Here is a 17,203-nt window from a genome sequence, read left to right as displayed (position 1 = left end):
AAAGTGTAAATTTGTATATGTGCCTATACTTCAGGGCAAAACAAAAACAAATGTGCTACAAGTGCTTATGGAGTGAGCAGCTCTGCTTTATGTCAACAGCAACATACCCGAGTATGTTTTGCGTTTTCAACTATATCTTGGAAACTATATATCGGATTAACTTGAAATTTCATGATATCCTCAACAAAAGTATTCTACTACATATTCCTAAGTCTGAGTGGGATTGGACCACCTGGACCAGAGATCTGACCATTTCTCGAATTTTACCCTTACATCAACAGCTGCATATGCTGGGTTACATTTGAAAAGTAAACTTTATTCCGAATAAAATTCTTAATATAGTACAAGAATATAATGATAAAATAATATTATAATACATGAAAAATAAAAAAGAAATACGAATAAATTGGAAATTATCAACTTTTTAGTTACATATATTGCATTGCGGCAAATTAGTGTAATGTTTTGCACAAACGATTTTTTTGCACAATATGTAGGCTTTTTTGTTGGGCGTCGTTTGGAGCATATATAAACAATTAACCTTTGGTTTGGTCTGTCCGTACTGTCACGTTCTTCATCGCCTCCTAGTTAGGGTTGCCAGATTTTTTAGGCGCGAAATAAGTACGTTTGACTTTTTCATGCTAAAAAAATCAGTACTTTTCAGGACATTTTTGTTCAAAGCAAAATTTTGAATGTAAGTAACAGATAATACTTTAAAACGTCCGAGTACTTGTTTTTAACAATATTTTGGTATATAAATAAAATATAGTTCATAAAAAATAAAAGTGTTATTCATTTTAACATGAGTGTACACATCATTGTACACAGAAGCTAATAAATCTATACTAATATATATTTTGAAAGCCGTTTTTTTCTGTTCACAAAGCTCGAGATCGGCTGTACCGATTTTTTTGAAATTTTCTTAGGCAAAAAAAAGTTTAAATACTTCTTAAAAATGGAACTGCAGGACTTTAATAATCCTATAGCATCTAACATACATGCCCACATAACAGCGCTGCTCAGCGCCCTCTACTGTTAATTCGTACGGAATACATCGCAAAGCATTACATTGTTGATTGTTATGTTAAAAAACAAATATGTATGTACGGTTCATGGAGAAATAATGTAGACAATTATGTATGTAGAGTCGTTTATGTTGCCACAAGGAACAACTAACATTTCTGTACATACATATGTATGTATATAATTACGTTCAAAGGATGGCTAAAAACGTTCAAAGGATGGCTAAAAACGTTCAAAGGATGGCTAAAAACAATCTCGATATATAAAAGGGGCGTGGAACCTCCCATACGAACCGAATTTTTCATACCCCATATCTCTGGAAATGTTCATGGTAGAGTTCTGGAACTTTGTATGGAGATATATGAAATCCATCGCATACTCTTGGAAAAGATTGGAGCTATCGGAAAAACCGAATATTTATCCTGCATATCTCTGGAAGTGTTCATGGTAGAGTAATGGAACTTGGTATTGGTATTTGAAATCGATCGCATACTCTTGGACCTATTGGAAAAGGGGGCGTGGCACCTCCCTTTCAAACCGAATTTTTCATACTGCATATCTCGGGAAGTATTTATGGTAGAGTATTGGAACTTGGTATGGAGATATATAAAATCCAGTGCATACTCTTGGAGTAAAATTTGAGGTATTGGAAAAGGGGTGCGTTGCACCTCCAATACAAACCGAATTTTTCATACTGCATATCTCTGGAAGTATTTATGGTAGAGTATTGGAACTTGGTATGTAGATACATATATGAAATCAATCCCATACTCTTGGATAAAAATTGGAGGTATACAAACCGAATTTTTCATACTGCCTATTTCTGGAAGCGTTCATGGTAAAATTTTTGAACTTGGTACGGAAATATATGAAAGCAATCACATACTCATGCAGAAAAATTGGAGTTGTTGGAAAAGGGCGTGGCACCTCCTATACAAACCGAAATTGTTATACTGTATATCTCTGGAAATGTTCATGGTAGAGTACTGGAACTTGGTATGGAGATATATGAAATCAATCGCATACTCATGACGAAAAATTGGGACTATTTAAAAGGGAGCGTGGCACTTCCCATAAAAACCGAATTTTTCATAATAAGTATCTCCGGAGATATATGAAATTAATCGCATAGTCATGGAGGAAATATGGGGCTATTGGAAAAGGGGGCATGGCACCTACCGTACAAGCCGAATTTCATATTGCATATCTCTGGAAGTGTTCACTTCGTATGGAGACATATGAAATTAATCCCATACTCATTGAGAAAAATTGGCTCTTTGAAAAGGGGGCGTGGAAGAGTACAAACGTACTGACTTTTACTTATCTTTGAATGAATATATAATTCTTCTGTAGGTATATTTGTGAGTGAAATCCTAAATGACTGGAGTGATTTTAACAAAGTTTTGTGTGTGTGTTTGAGTGGGTCTCTGGATAGTTTAGTTTCACAATTTAATCCGCCAGTTGGCGCTGGAGTTGAGTTATTAAAAATCTCTTTTATGATCCGTTTTGGCGAATATTCAAAACATGTATTGGAAATTGCAAAAAAGTGCTTCAAGGTGGTGCTGAGGTCTAGTTATTACTAAAAATCGACAAGTTAGAAAAGGTGGCGTAAATGTCAGACTAAATCGACCTATTGCACCATTGAGTATATCGAACTCTCATGTGTTACGATTGACCCAATGGATGTGATTTGCCAATATTATTATGCGTTAAAACTTTATTCGAAGAAACCAGGGTTGAGTTGTGCAGTGGTAAATCTCAAATCACCACCTGTCGAAATACCTTAAAAGCCAGTTTGATGAAAGCAATTTAATGAAAATTTATTTTTTTAATTGAATTTAATATAGAACCTGACGGAAAAAATAATTTCTCACTTAAATTGCTTTCACGAAACTGGCTTTTAGGCTATTTCATCTCAGTTTATATATGTATATTGTATTTCTGTTGAACAAGGATACGCATTCATTTTGAAATTGCCACCAACTATAAGATAAGGTTTCTCGGGCACATTCACTATAGATCCGGATCATTGTTGCCACCAGGGAACTTCTCATGTACATAACACTTTCGTTCGGTTATTTAAGGCGGCAAACGACCACCAAACCATAGTCTCAGCCGATGAATGTGCAGGTACAAATCGTAAATGTGGATTGTTGGAGAAACTGTTGGAACAAAATGTTTAAATTAAAAATCTAATTTTGGGCGGGAAGAAGTTCGCCGGGTCTGCTAGTTATTTTATATTTATAACATTTTCAATGGCAATAATGAGTGTTCAAATAGTCAAAGAATTCTATACATTTCATTTTAAGATTACTTTCAATATGAAGTTCACTTTAAATTATTTTAGTTAGAAGCCGGTTTCTCTCTTTGCGCCAGAAAGCAAACTTTATACTTAAGATCCTCTCAGTTGCTTTGTTTGAGTGTGGTATTGAAAAAAAAACTAAATTACATATTTTTCCAAACTGTGGAAAAGTACCACTATTAGGGACTTCATCTGTAATTCCCATGGCTTAAATTAATTTTTTCAACTATGCAAAAACTTTGAAAGACAACAATTCGCTAAAAAGAGTATATAGCTCTATGTCTTGTATGCAAAACTCTTTTGAATGTCAGTAATTTGTGAAAAAAGAGCTTTAAGTTATAGGCGAAAGCCATTCGAATATTCAAACTTGTTATTAAACTGAAAGTAATTTTCGAGATAACTAGCGACACTCGACAAAAAAACGTAAGCCCTCTTTTTAAATAATTTAAACCCGTCATATTATCGCAACTGGTACGTAATGACCCGGCGATATGCCCATAAAACGATTGAACTTTTAGTTGTATTAATTTCTTAGGCATATGAAACATTATCTGAAATATATGAACTATAATTAAATTATTTTCTTCTTACTTTTTACAGTACAGTATAAGGAAGCTCCAACGTTATGTAAAAACCTTAAGAAAATCCTAAAGTATTTTGTTTGAATTGAAAATTCAGTACAAATCAGTCCGAATTTTGAAAAATCAGGACATCAGCGTACTGATTGAAGAAATTAATAAAATCAGTACAAGAGTTGAAAGTACTGTACTGATAAAATCATTACGTCTGGCAACCGTACTCCTAGTGCAACATCCATTATCCTCAAAGGGCCATCGTTTACTGGTTCAATGGCGTTGCGCGTAGAAAATACTCTGCTGATTCGACTATTAGTAGCTTCTACGCATATTTCAGGTTTCGCCAGGTGCTCACTAAGTCGAAGAAGGAACATCATACGTCGGTTTGTAGAAGCCTTCTGGGATGGGTTGTCTCCACATAAATTATGTACGTACGTAACAAAGGCAGCCACATCCAGAATATTATACAATAATGGTAAAGGGCATATATTCATTCGCCGCTTGATTGAATATTCTGCTAAGCATTTAACCATGTAATTAACGTCCCCTTTGGTTTTGTTGTGATCTAATGTCAAAAGTGACTTTTTCTTAAGACCTCTTACTTCAGTTTTGTAATGCAGTCCTGAAAGGATCACAACTGATTTATTTGTCTTCGGCGCGAGCTGGTCCATTGTTTGCAGACCTGAGTATGTTGTGAGTTCGAGTTGTGTGGTACAGCAGACCAAGTTGTTCCATCTTTGTCAGAATATTTTCCCCGGTTTCACCTGGCATGTCGTTCTTTTCTTATCTTCAATTCCGTCTTCCGGGTCGTATTTTGCAGACTGTATTTCTTCTATATCGGAGTCATCTGGAGTTACATCATATTCGTTATCCTCCACAATCTCTTCAGATACCAATGGCTCTCCGTCACTATTTTCCTCGCCTAAATCTTCAAACATCTGGCAAATGTATTATTGCTGTTCCTCAGGATCCAGTGCAATAAGATGTAGTCCAGTGAGCCATTCACCATCTTCCATTTTTACTTTTGTAAATTTTGTTTCGTTGAAAAACACTTGGCAATAAAAACCCAAATATCTTCAGTCTCCAAGTACGCACCACATTAATTCAAGTATATATCAGAGTATAAGTATTCTTTTGCCTACGGGTTCTTCAGGTTTGTGCAAGCGCTCAACTACATGATGTAACAAGAAACATCACAAGAATTATTTGCGTCTACTTGAAAAACCCTTTTCTCACATAATTATACAAGTTTTGTACCTAAACAATCCTTTTCGCATCTACATCCAAAACCCACGATCAAGTGTTGTTTGAGAAACTCATTATTCATACAGTAAAATAACATATTTCTCAAATACTGTTTTACATACTTAAAACAAACATATTTTTTTTAGAAAATAACAACAAAGTCTTGGCCATATTAAAAGAAATGTGTTAAATATTCACATTTCCATCACAACACAATGCCATTTCCCATACAAAATGTATGTGTATACCGGGGTATGCTGCTGTTGACGTACGTATAATTTTTCTGCTGTTGACATTAAGGTTAAGCACTGTGTTACATGAACGCCCCATACTCTCAGGATTATATCGGTGTTGTTAGATTTGCGTGCAAAATTTGTATGCTGATCCCGATTATTGTCCAAGAAAACACACACATAGTTGCGGCAGAGTTGCATTGCATTCCCACGACAGCCGGTTCTACGTACCGGAATGACTCGGGTTTTACCCGACCAAGGGCTGCTGTTTCGGCGATCTAACCCCGTTTAGGTCGGCGAAATCCATCAAACGTTGCTCGATACTAGGGCTACATCTGCTCCGTACCCTTCTGCTCAGGGCTGGCATAGAGTCCAACCCAGCGCCAGTGCTGCGTATGCCAGAGACGACTGCATACAAACTCCATCTCGGTCAGGTGCAATGCCTGTGACGGGTGGAGTCATCTCCGAACCTGCTCGGGCCTACGTACGCACCGGCAATGAACCACGTCGTTCGTGGCCCCATGCTGTGCGAATCGGACCGCCTCCACGGCAAACCATCACCCGCCCGTGCAGCACACAACCAACACACCCACACCCCAACACAACACAACAATAGATACACACACACAACCACAACAGCACCCGCACCGCCACCGCCAACTCCTAGTTCCTCCAACAATCTGCTCGGTTTGTCAGTCAAGAATATACCGTAACGTGACATCAGTCAAGTGCAACTCCTGCCTTGGCTGGTGCCACTTTAGGGCCCCTGCTGTGCTGCCCAGTCGCATACCTCCCCCGCGACGCCGCCAACCACCACCACAAGGCAGCACCCCCTTTTGCGGCACGTACAGCAGGGAGCCGGCAGGCAACACAACTCCTTAACACCACACATAACAATCGGTCTCCCAAGGCACACAAAGGTGCTACAATTCAACTGTAACGGACTCCGGAGCAAGATCGAGGAGATAACTGTCTTCATGGGAAGCCATGGAATATTAATAGCTGCGGTCCAAGAGACGAAGTTGCACGGCCATTCAACCTTGTTGGATTGCGCCGGATAGAACGTGCACCGTCGAGATCGCGAGCGAGACAATGGTGGAGGCTTAGCGTTCAATACGCACCACATCGTGCAGTATCGTCTTATCAAAGCAGACACTGACCGCAGGGATAACATACTAGAATGGCAGGGTATTGCTATCCGGTCAGGCGATGTTGAGCTTGAAATATTTAATGTGTACATACCCCCTGTTATCTGCTGCCCGGCAGGATATCACCATGAAATGGGTGCGCTAGTCAGAGGTGAAAACCGTATGGTAGTTGGCGACTTTAACGCGCACCACGATCTTTGGCACTCAAGCCTGTCAAATGATCGCAAGGGAATACATCTGGCTGAGCAGATAGACGATTCGACATTCTGCACCATGAACGACGACGCCCCCACCAGGATTGTGGGCAGCTGCTGCAGCTCACCAGACCTAACAATTGTCAGCGCTGGTCTGATAAACAGCGTATCATGGCGACCTATGCTGACCCTAGCATCAGACCATAGTCATCTCGATTGATAAACCTGCCGACTTTGCTTCCGCGGATCACCGGACCTATGCCAACTTTTCCAAAGCTGACTGGAAGCGCTTCGCGGATGTTACTGAAAGCCCATGCCAACCGACGTTTACGTAGGTGAACGTAAATTCCGCAGGGTTGTCACTGCTGCTGCAGCTCGCTTCATCCCAGCAGGAGGTATTACAGATCCGCGTTCGAACTTTCCTACTGAAGCGGCTGTTCTAGCCGATGAGCGTGACAACCTTGGTCAGGCCGATCCCGGAAATCCCCGTGTCCGGAATCTCAATTCGGAGATTCGGCAACTTGTGAACGTACATAAGCGGAAGAAATGGGAAGAGCATTTGAAGACCTGCAACTTCACCTCTGGTGTGAGTAAGCTTTGGTCAACCGTGAGGTCATTCTAACCCGGCGAAGCGTGAAGACGAAGTTGAAATAGACTTTGGTGACCACGCTTCGTCAGGCCCGGAGCGATGCGCGAGCTATTTTAGCCGGTAGTTCATTCTGCATCCTCCGGTGGATAAAGCCAAACGTCGAGTGACCAGAAGGCTGCACAAAATGCCAAAACCCAGTGCTCTTGTTTTCACCACCGGTGAGGTGAGGGTAGCCATCGGGAAGTCGAAAGCCTCCAAAGCCATTGCACCCGACGGAATATGCATCTTGATGCTGAAAAATTTGGTCGCTGCGTGAGTAACGTACCTAACGGAGGTCCTCAACTTGTCAATGGCCACTCTCGTCATTCCAGACATCTGAAAGATGGGGAGAGTGGTCCCACTGCCCAAACCGAGGAAACCAGCCAACAAAGCAGAGTCTTATCGCCCGATAAATTTCCTTTCCCCGGTAGCGAAGACACTAGAGGCCTTGCTACTCCCGTATTTTACGAACCTCCCGACCCCAGCGAAGCATCAGCATGGATTCCGTAAAGTGCACAGCACAACAACAGCACTTAACGCCATAAACACCCACATAACTCGTGGCCTTAACCGAAACCGGCCCTGTGAGAGAAATATTCTAGTAACGGCGGACCTGTCCAAGGAGTTCGACACTATCAGTCATTCAACGCTGCTAGAAAACATAGAGGCCTCCTCACTGCCACAGGCACTCAAACGGTGGTCGGCGAATTACCTGAGTGGTCGACACTCGTCAGTAATTTTCAGGGACAAAACCAGCAAGCTACGGAAAATTAAACAGGGTGGTGTCCTTTCCCCACTACTGTTTAATTATTACATCTTCAAGCTCCCTCAACCACCAGAGGGTGTCAATATTATCTCTTATGCTGACGATTGTTCGATCATGGCGTCTGGGAATGGAATTAATGACTTGTGCTCGAAAGTAAACGGTTATCTCGCCGAACTTTCTCGCTTCTTCACTACAAGGAGCCTTGTCCTATAACCTGCGAAATCCTCGCCAACGCTATTCACCACCTGGATGAAGCAGGTCAGATTGCAATTGGGTATTCACGTTGATGGCGTAACAATACCGACGGTGAATAACCAGAAAATCATCGGAGTTAAATTCGACAGTCTTCTCTCCTTCTCGGCGCATACAACCGCTATTGCCAATAAAGTACAGAGCCGCAACAATTTCCTCAAGTCGCTGGCCGGCAGCCGCAACAATGTCCTCAAGTCGCTGGCCGGCAGCACTTGGGGCAAAGATAAAGAAACGTTGTTGGCAAAATATAAGGCCATTGGCCGGCCGGTTCTAAACTATGCAGCGCCCGTGTGGTCGCCTGGGACTATCAGGACGCTACAGACCTGCCAAAACACGGCACTACGAACAGCGACCGGATGCCTCCTGATGACGCCCCAACACCACTTACACGAGAGGCCCAGATGCTCCCAGTCAAGGAGCATAACATAATGCTCTGCAAGCAGTTCCTTGTGGGGAGCCATAGGCGTGGCTATTCCAGCAAACAGCTGCTTGCAGAAGAGCCCTCACCAAGGCACGTCAGGAGGCATCTCTACGAACTGACGGACGAAGTCGAGAGGTTCATTAAACAATCTCTGGACCCGTCAGCCTACCGACAGGCCCTGAGCGGCATTCACAGGGAATCAGTCTCGAGTTATGTAGACTCCCGCCCTGTGAATGGCCTTCTGGACATACAACCACCCGACGTGGACGGGACAGAACTTTGTCTGCCTCGGGAGACCCGCACCACAATAGCCCAACTTCGCTCTGGCTATTGCAGCAGGCTTAACTCACACCTGTAGTTCGTTTCTGTAACAATTCTCTACCAAGGCGAATTGAGATATGAATTCCCCGCCTTGTTCTCTACTGCTAATGAGTAGTAGAGAATGGAGTATATTCTCTACCAGTAGATAAATAATCGGTAGGGAAGAGTTACAGAAACGAGCTACTGAGCAGAATTAATGAGGATGTGCCCAACCGATACCCGGCATGTGGAGAGTCGCCACATGACTCTCGGCACCTCTTCACATGCCTTGAGAACTCCACCCAGCTGACGCCCCTGTCCTTATGGATAGATCCTGTTGAAGTCACACACTTCCTGGGCCTCCCTTTAGCTGAAACGGACGACAACGTTGACGGATGAACCGACCCGAGCGGAGCTTAGTAGCCGCTACAACAACAACAACAGAGTTGCATTGGCTTCAGTTTATTCAGTGAAATCTCTGGAGAAATTTATCAGAAATGTGCAAACGAGTTTCCATACAAACTTGGACAGTTAATTTAGAAAGTTTACATAGCTATACGTATACGGTTTATAATGGAATTATAAGGTTTGATGAATACCCTTATTAATATAAATGCGATTAATATGATTGTTTTGTTCAAATTTATTTGCCACTAACCCTGTTTCTTGCTAAAACAACGTACACCCCCCGCCACAAAATATAGCACATCAACATTTTTACCAGCTTTGGGTACTTTTCTTTTGATTTTTTTAAGGTTCATTATTTGCATATAAAAGTATAGTTCTTTATCTAACAAATACCATATAAATCAAAATTTCCGACTTTGTACAAAAAGTATAAAAACTCCACAAACTTTTCATCCCAATTCCATCCATTTTAATTTTAATTTCTGGAATAATTTTTGGTATGTAGTTTTATAGCTTATTAAATTCTAGTATAATAAAGTGCAAGTTTATGTTGCAAAAAAATTGCGTTGATTTTTGATAATTTGTTTTCTGACCGAAAAATTACACTGAAGATGGCACTACGCCGAAACCGGTTTGTCTCCAAACCAAATTTGACAAGAGATGACGGAAAATCGTTCCACAATACATTAAAATTTAATAAGCTATAAAACTGCATACTAAAAATGATTCCAGAACTAAAAATTAAAATGCTCGCAATTGTGATGAAAAGTTGGTGAAATTTGTATAATTTTTGTACAAAGTCTGAAACTTAGATTTACAGCGTGGCGACGAATAACTGTTACCCAGGTTTTTTGAGAAATAAAAGGGTCCTTTATAGATTTTGCGAAAAAAGTAGTTTATTGTTAATTTTCCACAGATTTTACTTTAGTTGTATTAATTAGTTTTTAAATTTTAATCCTTATTTACATTTGCCAGCAGTGTAAACTTTGAGAGAAAAGTTCATTTGGCACGCAGGTCTTCGTCCGGTAATTTATTCCATATCTTCTGTAACCATAGGCTAATTTTCTTAATTTTGAGTCCCTCATACTCCCTCTTCTGTCCAACATAAGGCCTCATACTCAAAAATCGAATAGACTCGGAACTGGTGACTAGGACGGCCATTCATTCGACCAACCCAATACAGATTTTCTATTTTTTTGTCTTTTTTTTATACAAAGCCTAAGAAAAAATACACCTGAAAAAGACTTGCGTGCCAAATGAACTTTCCTCTCAAAGTTTACACTGCTGGCAAATGTAAATAAGGATTAAAATTTAAAAACTATATAATACAACTAAAGTAAAATCAATGGAAAATTTATAATAAAATAGTTTTTTCGCAAAATCTATAAAAAAAACCCATTTATTTCTCAAAAAAACCTGGGTAACAGTTATTCGTCTCCACACTGTATATGGCATTTGTTAGATAAAGAGCTATACTTTTTTTATAAAAATAATGAACCTTAAAAAAAGCAAAAGAAAAGTAGTCAAAACTGGTAAAAATTTTGATGTGCTATCTTTTGTCGCGGCGTGTAAGTCAGGGACCGTTTTTCCGGGTTTTTTCGTTGTTAATAATAATAAACTGTAAAGATTATGCCACATTTTACTCTCTAAAAACTTATGTACGTACTGTATTCAGCTCAAAAAAAATCCTTTACAAGTCATTTTTTTTTTAACTACAAAGTTTTAACGGACTTCAAAAAAAGGAGAAGGTTATCAATTCGTCGGAATATTTTTTATTTTTTTTGATGTATGTTACCGCATAACCTTGGATCACGTCAACCGATTTCGATAATTCTTTTTCTATCGGAAAGGTAGAGTCTCCGAGGTTGTCCATACTAATTTGGTTTAGATCCGATCATTGGATCATAAAGAAATTAACGGTACTCCAAAAATTTTATATGAGAATTGAAGTCGGTTGTGTTTTTGTCATCTTTTAGTCAATGTAATTTTTAACCGACTTCAAAAAAATTAGAAGTTTATTAATTCGTCGGAATATTTTCTTTTTTATGTATGTTACCGCATAACTTTGGACAACGTTAGCCGATTTCTAAATTTCTTTCTTAAAGGAAAGGTGATACCTCAGAGGTGCTCCCATACTAATTTGGTTTAAATCCGATCCTTGGATCATCGAGAAATTAACGGTTTTCTTAAATTTTTATATGAGATTTGAAGTCGGTTCTTTTTGGCAAGAAGAGCATTTTCACCGTTTTTGTTTAATAATTTGGAAGTATTTTAAATTATTAAAATATAGAAAGATCGTAAAATTTGAAAAATCATAAAATAGCTGCGGCAGATATTATGATGCTGCCATTTGGTGGCACACTATTGAAACTTCAAAGATATGTTGTATTTGATGTCAACGTCCATTGCCTCTAATGGACATTCTTTTGAAAAAAAAACAATGATTGTTTCGAGTGACAAAGAAAAAATTAGTAATTTCGCTACTTTTTCACCTAAACAAACGTTTTAAGGCTAAAATTGTTGAAATCCTTGATTTTTTTTGTAGATACTTCTTTCTGGAACTTTATTGATTGAAATACATATGCAAGAAGAATGCTTTAGCGTTTTTATTTTTTTCTGGCGAGAGGAGGAAGTGACACTAAAAAAATAACTCGGGAGATTTTCTCATGTATGATATATGAAGTGCCCGGTGTCAAGCCCATTTTCCTAAAATTTAACGAAAAACCATTTTTTCCAAATAGCCATTGTTTATATCAATTCTGAATAAATACTGATGAATTCCTTAGCCGGCCTGCTCAAAAATTCTGAAAGTCCGGTACATACACACATACAAATTCAAGGCAGTATTTCTACTTAAATTGCTTAACCTCGACAATTTTTATGCAATTGAATGAGGTGAGGTATAAATTTATTCGAAAGTCGATGTACTTTGAAATGAATACTACATATTTGGCAACTTTCATAGAAATATTTTAAATTCGCCATGGTCAAAGTAGAAAAAATTAAGAAAAATAGAGGTTTTCCAAATGTTACTCGATGGAAAGTCCCAACAAGCTAAGTCTAACAATATATTGTTATACATCATTTTAAAAGCCTATTAATCCCCTTATCAAAACATATTTGATTTTTAAGATAAGTGCATCAAGTACGAAAATAACGGTTGTTTTAATAAAATAAAAATGGAAGGTTAGGGAACTATTAGGCACCTATTTTCATGTTGTACTCAAGGGCGTAGCCAGCCTTCGACCTAGGGCTGTAAGTTCATCTCCCATTTGCTCAACCAGTTTGCGTTGAATGCTGAGCATGCACAAGCCATTCAAGCGGTCTTCTTGAATTGTTGATCGTAGCCAAGTTTTGACACGCCGAAGTGTGCTGAACGACCTCTCAATGGACGCAGTTGAGTATGGCAAAGCTAAAAGCATTTGAATGCCTTCGTTAATCTGAGGATAAAACATAACCGACTTATTATACAAGTCTATCAAGTTAACATCTGTGTGCTGTATTCCTTGCCACAATGAACCAGGTAGGCAAAAGCTCGGAGCTCGAGCGAGAGAGCGAGCAAACTGCTACTCAATGCCTCGCAGGCAACGAGACGCTCGCAGCTCGTACTCGTAGCAGCAATGAGGTGAGACACGAGAAGTTTGGCTTGCTCAGCAAACGAGCGAGCGCCGCTTGTTCGCACGCAATCCTATTAAACGAGCAAGGCTGCTATGCAGTGTTGCCGTTGTGCGAATAAAGGGGCAATTTTACCCTTTTTAAGCGCCAATAACCTTTGACTCGCCTTTTTAAAAATTTTGATTTTTTGACCCTTTTCCAAAATTATGTGCGACTTTTGCGCCTTTTCAGATTTTTTTTTTGGAAATGTTAACAGAAACATGCTATTAAAAATATTTCCTCCTGTTAGTACTAAACAATTCAACACCTAAAACTTTTAAAGGAAATGCAACTCTTCTTCTTGCAGCAAAAAGATTTATGTATATGTTTGCAACCGTGTTTTATGCTAAGCTTGTCCCGCTATTTTCTTATTAAATTCAGCAGATTTATTCTTTTACTAGTAAAAAGCATAACTAAAATGCTGACCCTTTTTTTCGTCAATCACCCCTTTTTTGCACCTTTCTGAAAATTCTCAACGGCGACACTGCTCCTATGTCTTTGTTGCCTCCATATATTTAAAGGCGGGTTCACCGTTCGTGTCCGGACAATTTTTTATTTGCTCTCAAAACATTTTTGCCGGAGAGGGTGCTGAAGTACGTTTCACCGTTCAGTTCGGCGCATTTTATTTTGTTCTGAGGCAAACAGCTGATGATATCGTTGCCTATATACGTTTTTGGGGGCAAATAATATATGCAATTCGCTGCAAACGCATATAAAGGAGATCGCGGCAACCCGAATCATCACGTCGTTCGGACAGAAAATCAAAATCAATTTGATTCGAACAAAGAGTGTTCAGCACATTTTTGTCGCGCCCCCAGTGAGACAGAGTGGGAAAGGAACGCATAAAATTACTAAGAAAAAGAGTCCGGACACGAACGGTGAATCCGCCTTAATACTTCTATATTGGCAGTAACCTATCTGCGCAATGTGTTTGGATTCAGCAATCAAAGGGAGATAGTTTTGAGCCAAGTGTACGTTTTGCGCACGCGCCCGTTTTCCATGTATAAGAATCTGTGAATATATGTGACAAACACATTCAAACGAATTTGACGTATCCTCAGTAGCGTTTGAAAATAAATTTGAAGGGGATTATTTAACTCTGGGATGGTTTTGCCCCTTTGTTGTTGTTGTTGTTGTAGCGGCTACAACAACCCCGCCCAGATCGGTTAGTCCCTCAATCGTTGTCGTCAAGCTCTACTAGCGATAGCCCTAGGAAACGTGCAGCCTCGACGGGGTCTGTCCATAGGGACAGGGGCGTTAGTGAGGTGGGATTTAGAGGGCCTACGAAAAGATGTTGTGAGTCATGGGGCGACTCTCCGAATGCCGGGCATTCGTTAGGAACATCTTCGTTTAATCTGCTCAGGTATGAGTTCAACCTTCTGTAGTAACCAGAGCGCAGTTGGGCTATTGTGCTCCGAGTCTCCCGAGGCAGACGAAGTTCTGTCTCGCCCACGTCTGGTGGTTGTATGCCCAGAACGGCATTCACAGGTCGAGAGTCTACATAACTCGAGACTGCCGTTCAAGGCCTGTCGATAAGCTGTCGGGTCCAGAGGTTGTTCGATGAACCTCTGGACTTCGTCCGTCAGTTCGTAGAGATGCCTACTGACGTGCCTGGGCGAGGGCTCTTCTGCAAGCAGTTGTCTGTTCGGGTGACCACGTCTGTGGCTCCCAACAAGAAACTGCTTGCAGAGCATTGTGTTGTGCTCCTTAACGGGGAGTATATGGGCCTCGTCGTGCAGGTGGTGTTGCAGCGACATCAGAAGGCATCCTGTCGCTGTCCTGACCTTAAAATGATGAGTTAACACACTGTGGATGCCGTAGACGGAGTTATATGCACAAGAAACGTTATATATCTTTCACACAAGAGATTCTACTTAGTAAGGGATATAACCCCTAAGCGCGGCCAAAGGCCCCCTACACAGAAAGGAATTCTCCGCAAGCATACTGTTGACAGCGCATCCGCAGCAAAACGCAATTCTTCAACGAACGATCATAGCAAGCAGTCGTGTGGGAAAAATTGTGTGCTCTAAAATATTTGTTCTGGAATTAAATATAAATAATTTATTCCCACTTATGTACATATAATACATACATTACATATAACATACATTTTTTCAATTATGGAGGCGGATGGGCGCCCTGGAGCAAGGATAAGCGTCCTAGAAGTCGGAGTAACTCTTCAGTCAGGAAATCTAAGAAGAAAAAAGAAGATGATGAAGGAGTTATCACAGATAACCGGAACTTGAGTGAATTGGTCACTTTCAAATCTAATCTGAAGGATCCAATATGGTATAATAACAATCGTAAAGGTCCATACTTGGCATATATTGATACTATCACGGAATATAGGGTTCGAAGAGCTATTAATGCTATTAGCATAACAAAAATATTAATGAATTAACGCATTGAAGGAATAAGTCATGTGCAGAAAATTGGTTTCAGCCGTTGCAAAATTCTCTTAAAAACAGCTATGGATGCAAATATTCTGGCATATACTAAGCTTCATGAATATAAATTAGTTACAAAAATGTTGCCTCTTTTTGTATCTATAATTGGTTTTGTTTTTGATATTCCAATTGAAATTTCTATCGAAGAATTTATTAATTTTACTAATTCCACCATCCCGATTCTGAGAGCGATAAGGATAATAAGACGTGATACTAATGATCCTGATTCGAGTATTACAAACAAACGTATAAAGATATTCTTTGACGGACTTGAATTATCAAAAGAGGTATCATTTTCATATACCAAATTACCAGTTAAGCATTTTATAAATTTAGCTCAATACTATAAATGCTACAGATTAAATCACGCAGCACAGAAAGCAAACAATCCATTAGTATCTATCCAAAAAGTTCAATAGATCACCACGTATCAGAAGGTTGCAAGGAAATTGTTAAATGTACCAACTGTAAAGGATCTCATTCTGCTTTGGATAAAAATTATTCTGCCAGAAACAAAGCTCATACATTAAACTCCATTATTATAGAAAATTTGACATTAAAAGAGGCCAGAAACAACTTCCCAGCAGTTTTTGGAAATCGATTTAAGGCGGATTCACCGTTCCTGTCCGGACACTACTTGTTAGTAATTTTGAGCGTTCCTTTCCCACTTTGTCTCACTGAGAGCACAACAAAAATGTGCTGGACACTCTTTGTTCGAATCAAACTGATTTTGATTTTCTTTCCGAACGACTTGATGATTCGAGTTGCCGCTTACTCCTTTATATGAGCCATTCTTTTTTAAGTCGGACGGATGTCGTAAATTCGATTCGCTTCAAATTAAGCTAACACGTGTTCGGGGAATTTTTTTCCTCTTTTTTTTCTTCGGAGATATAATCTGTCAAAGTTTGCATATATTTGTGATTCTGACTAATCATGTACTTCTTCAAATCGTTATATCTCGGTTTCTTAACGTCATTTTAAAGCTAAGAAACGGGCTTAACATTTCTATATATAAGATGGTCAAGATTGTCCCAAAGCTAACTTAGCTATTAACAGTTGAACTTTTTGAAGTTGATTTGCATAGTGAAGACCAGTAAATTAGGGATTTAAAATTATACCATCGTAATCCTTGTTTGATTCTCTATACAAAACGTGGTTCAAAAAAATTGGGTGTTTTCAAGAACTATTTTTAAAATATTTTTCTTTATGACGAGGTGGTTTATTTTGTGATAATCAAACATTTTTTGTAATTTTTTTTCGAAAACTTATGTGAAGATATATTTGGTAAGGTGTTAAACATCGGGTTTTTGCAAAAAGTAAAATTTTATTGCGGATTCCGATAGAATACCTATCCAGATATAATATTTGTATGGCAAGATTTTTCTTTAAGGCGACAAACCCCTAGAAATGGGCGTGACAATTGCAGGACTAAAATTAGCAAAACGCAGATTTTATTGCGGATTTCGGCAGAATATCGCTTCGTTAACAATATTTGTTCCGCAACTTTTTCAATCCATATAGGTATTCTGGCGAAATCCACAATAAAGTCTAAATTTTTGAACTTTGGTTTTAATATAGCCACGCCCATTTCTAGAATATTCTTTGAT

At 39.3% G+C, this 17,203-nt stretch overlaps 1 protein-coding gene across 2 annotated transcripts in view; it reads right to left on the bottom strand.

Moving 5' to 3' along the window:
- The window catches only part of LOC118749238 (ras-related protein Rab-43-like), a 121,763-nt gene that overhangs the window by 28,467 nt on the left and 76,093 nt on the right, over positions 1-17,203 (bottom strand). The window contains exon 3 of one of the 2 annotated variants that reach the window (XM_036484036.1): positions 15,258-15,341. The exons of the other annotated variant lie outside the window; for it this stretch is intronic. Coding sequence (XP_036339929.1) covers positions 15,268-15,341 — 74 coding nt within the window. The 3' untranslated portion in view covers positions 15,258-15,267. The remainder of the gene's footprint in view (positions 1-15,257; positions 15,342-17,203) is intronic. 2 annotated transcript variants of the gene reach the window in all.

This window comes from Rhagoletis pomonella, unplaced genomic scaffold, assembly GCF_013731165.1.
Source record: "Rhagoletis pomonella isolate Grant_MI unplaced genomic scaffold, Rhpom_1.0 Rhpom_scaffold_00014, whole genome shotgun sequence".
Classification (NCBI taxonomy): Eukaryota; Metazoa; Arthropoda; class Insecta; order Diptera; family Tephritidae; genus Rhagoletis; species Rhagoletis pomonella.
The sequence above is the reverse complement of the archived record's forward strand: the minus strand, read 5'-3'. Positions and strand labels throughout refer to the sequence as shown.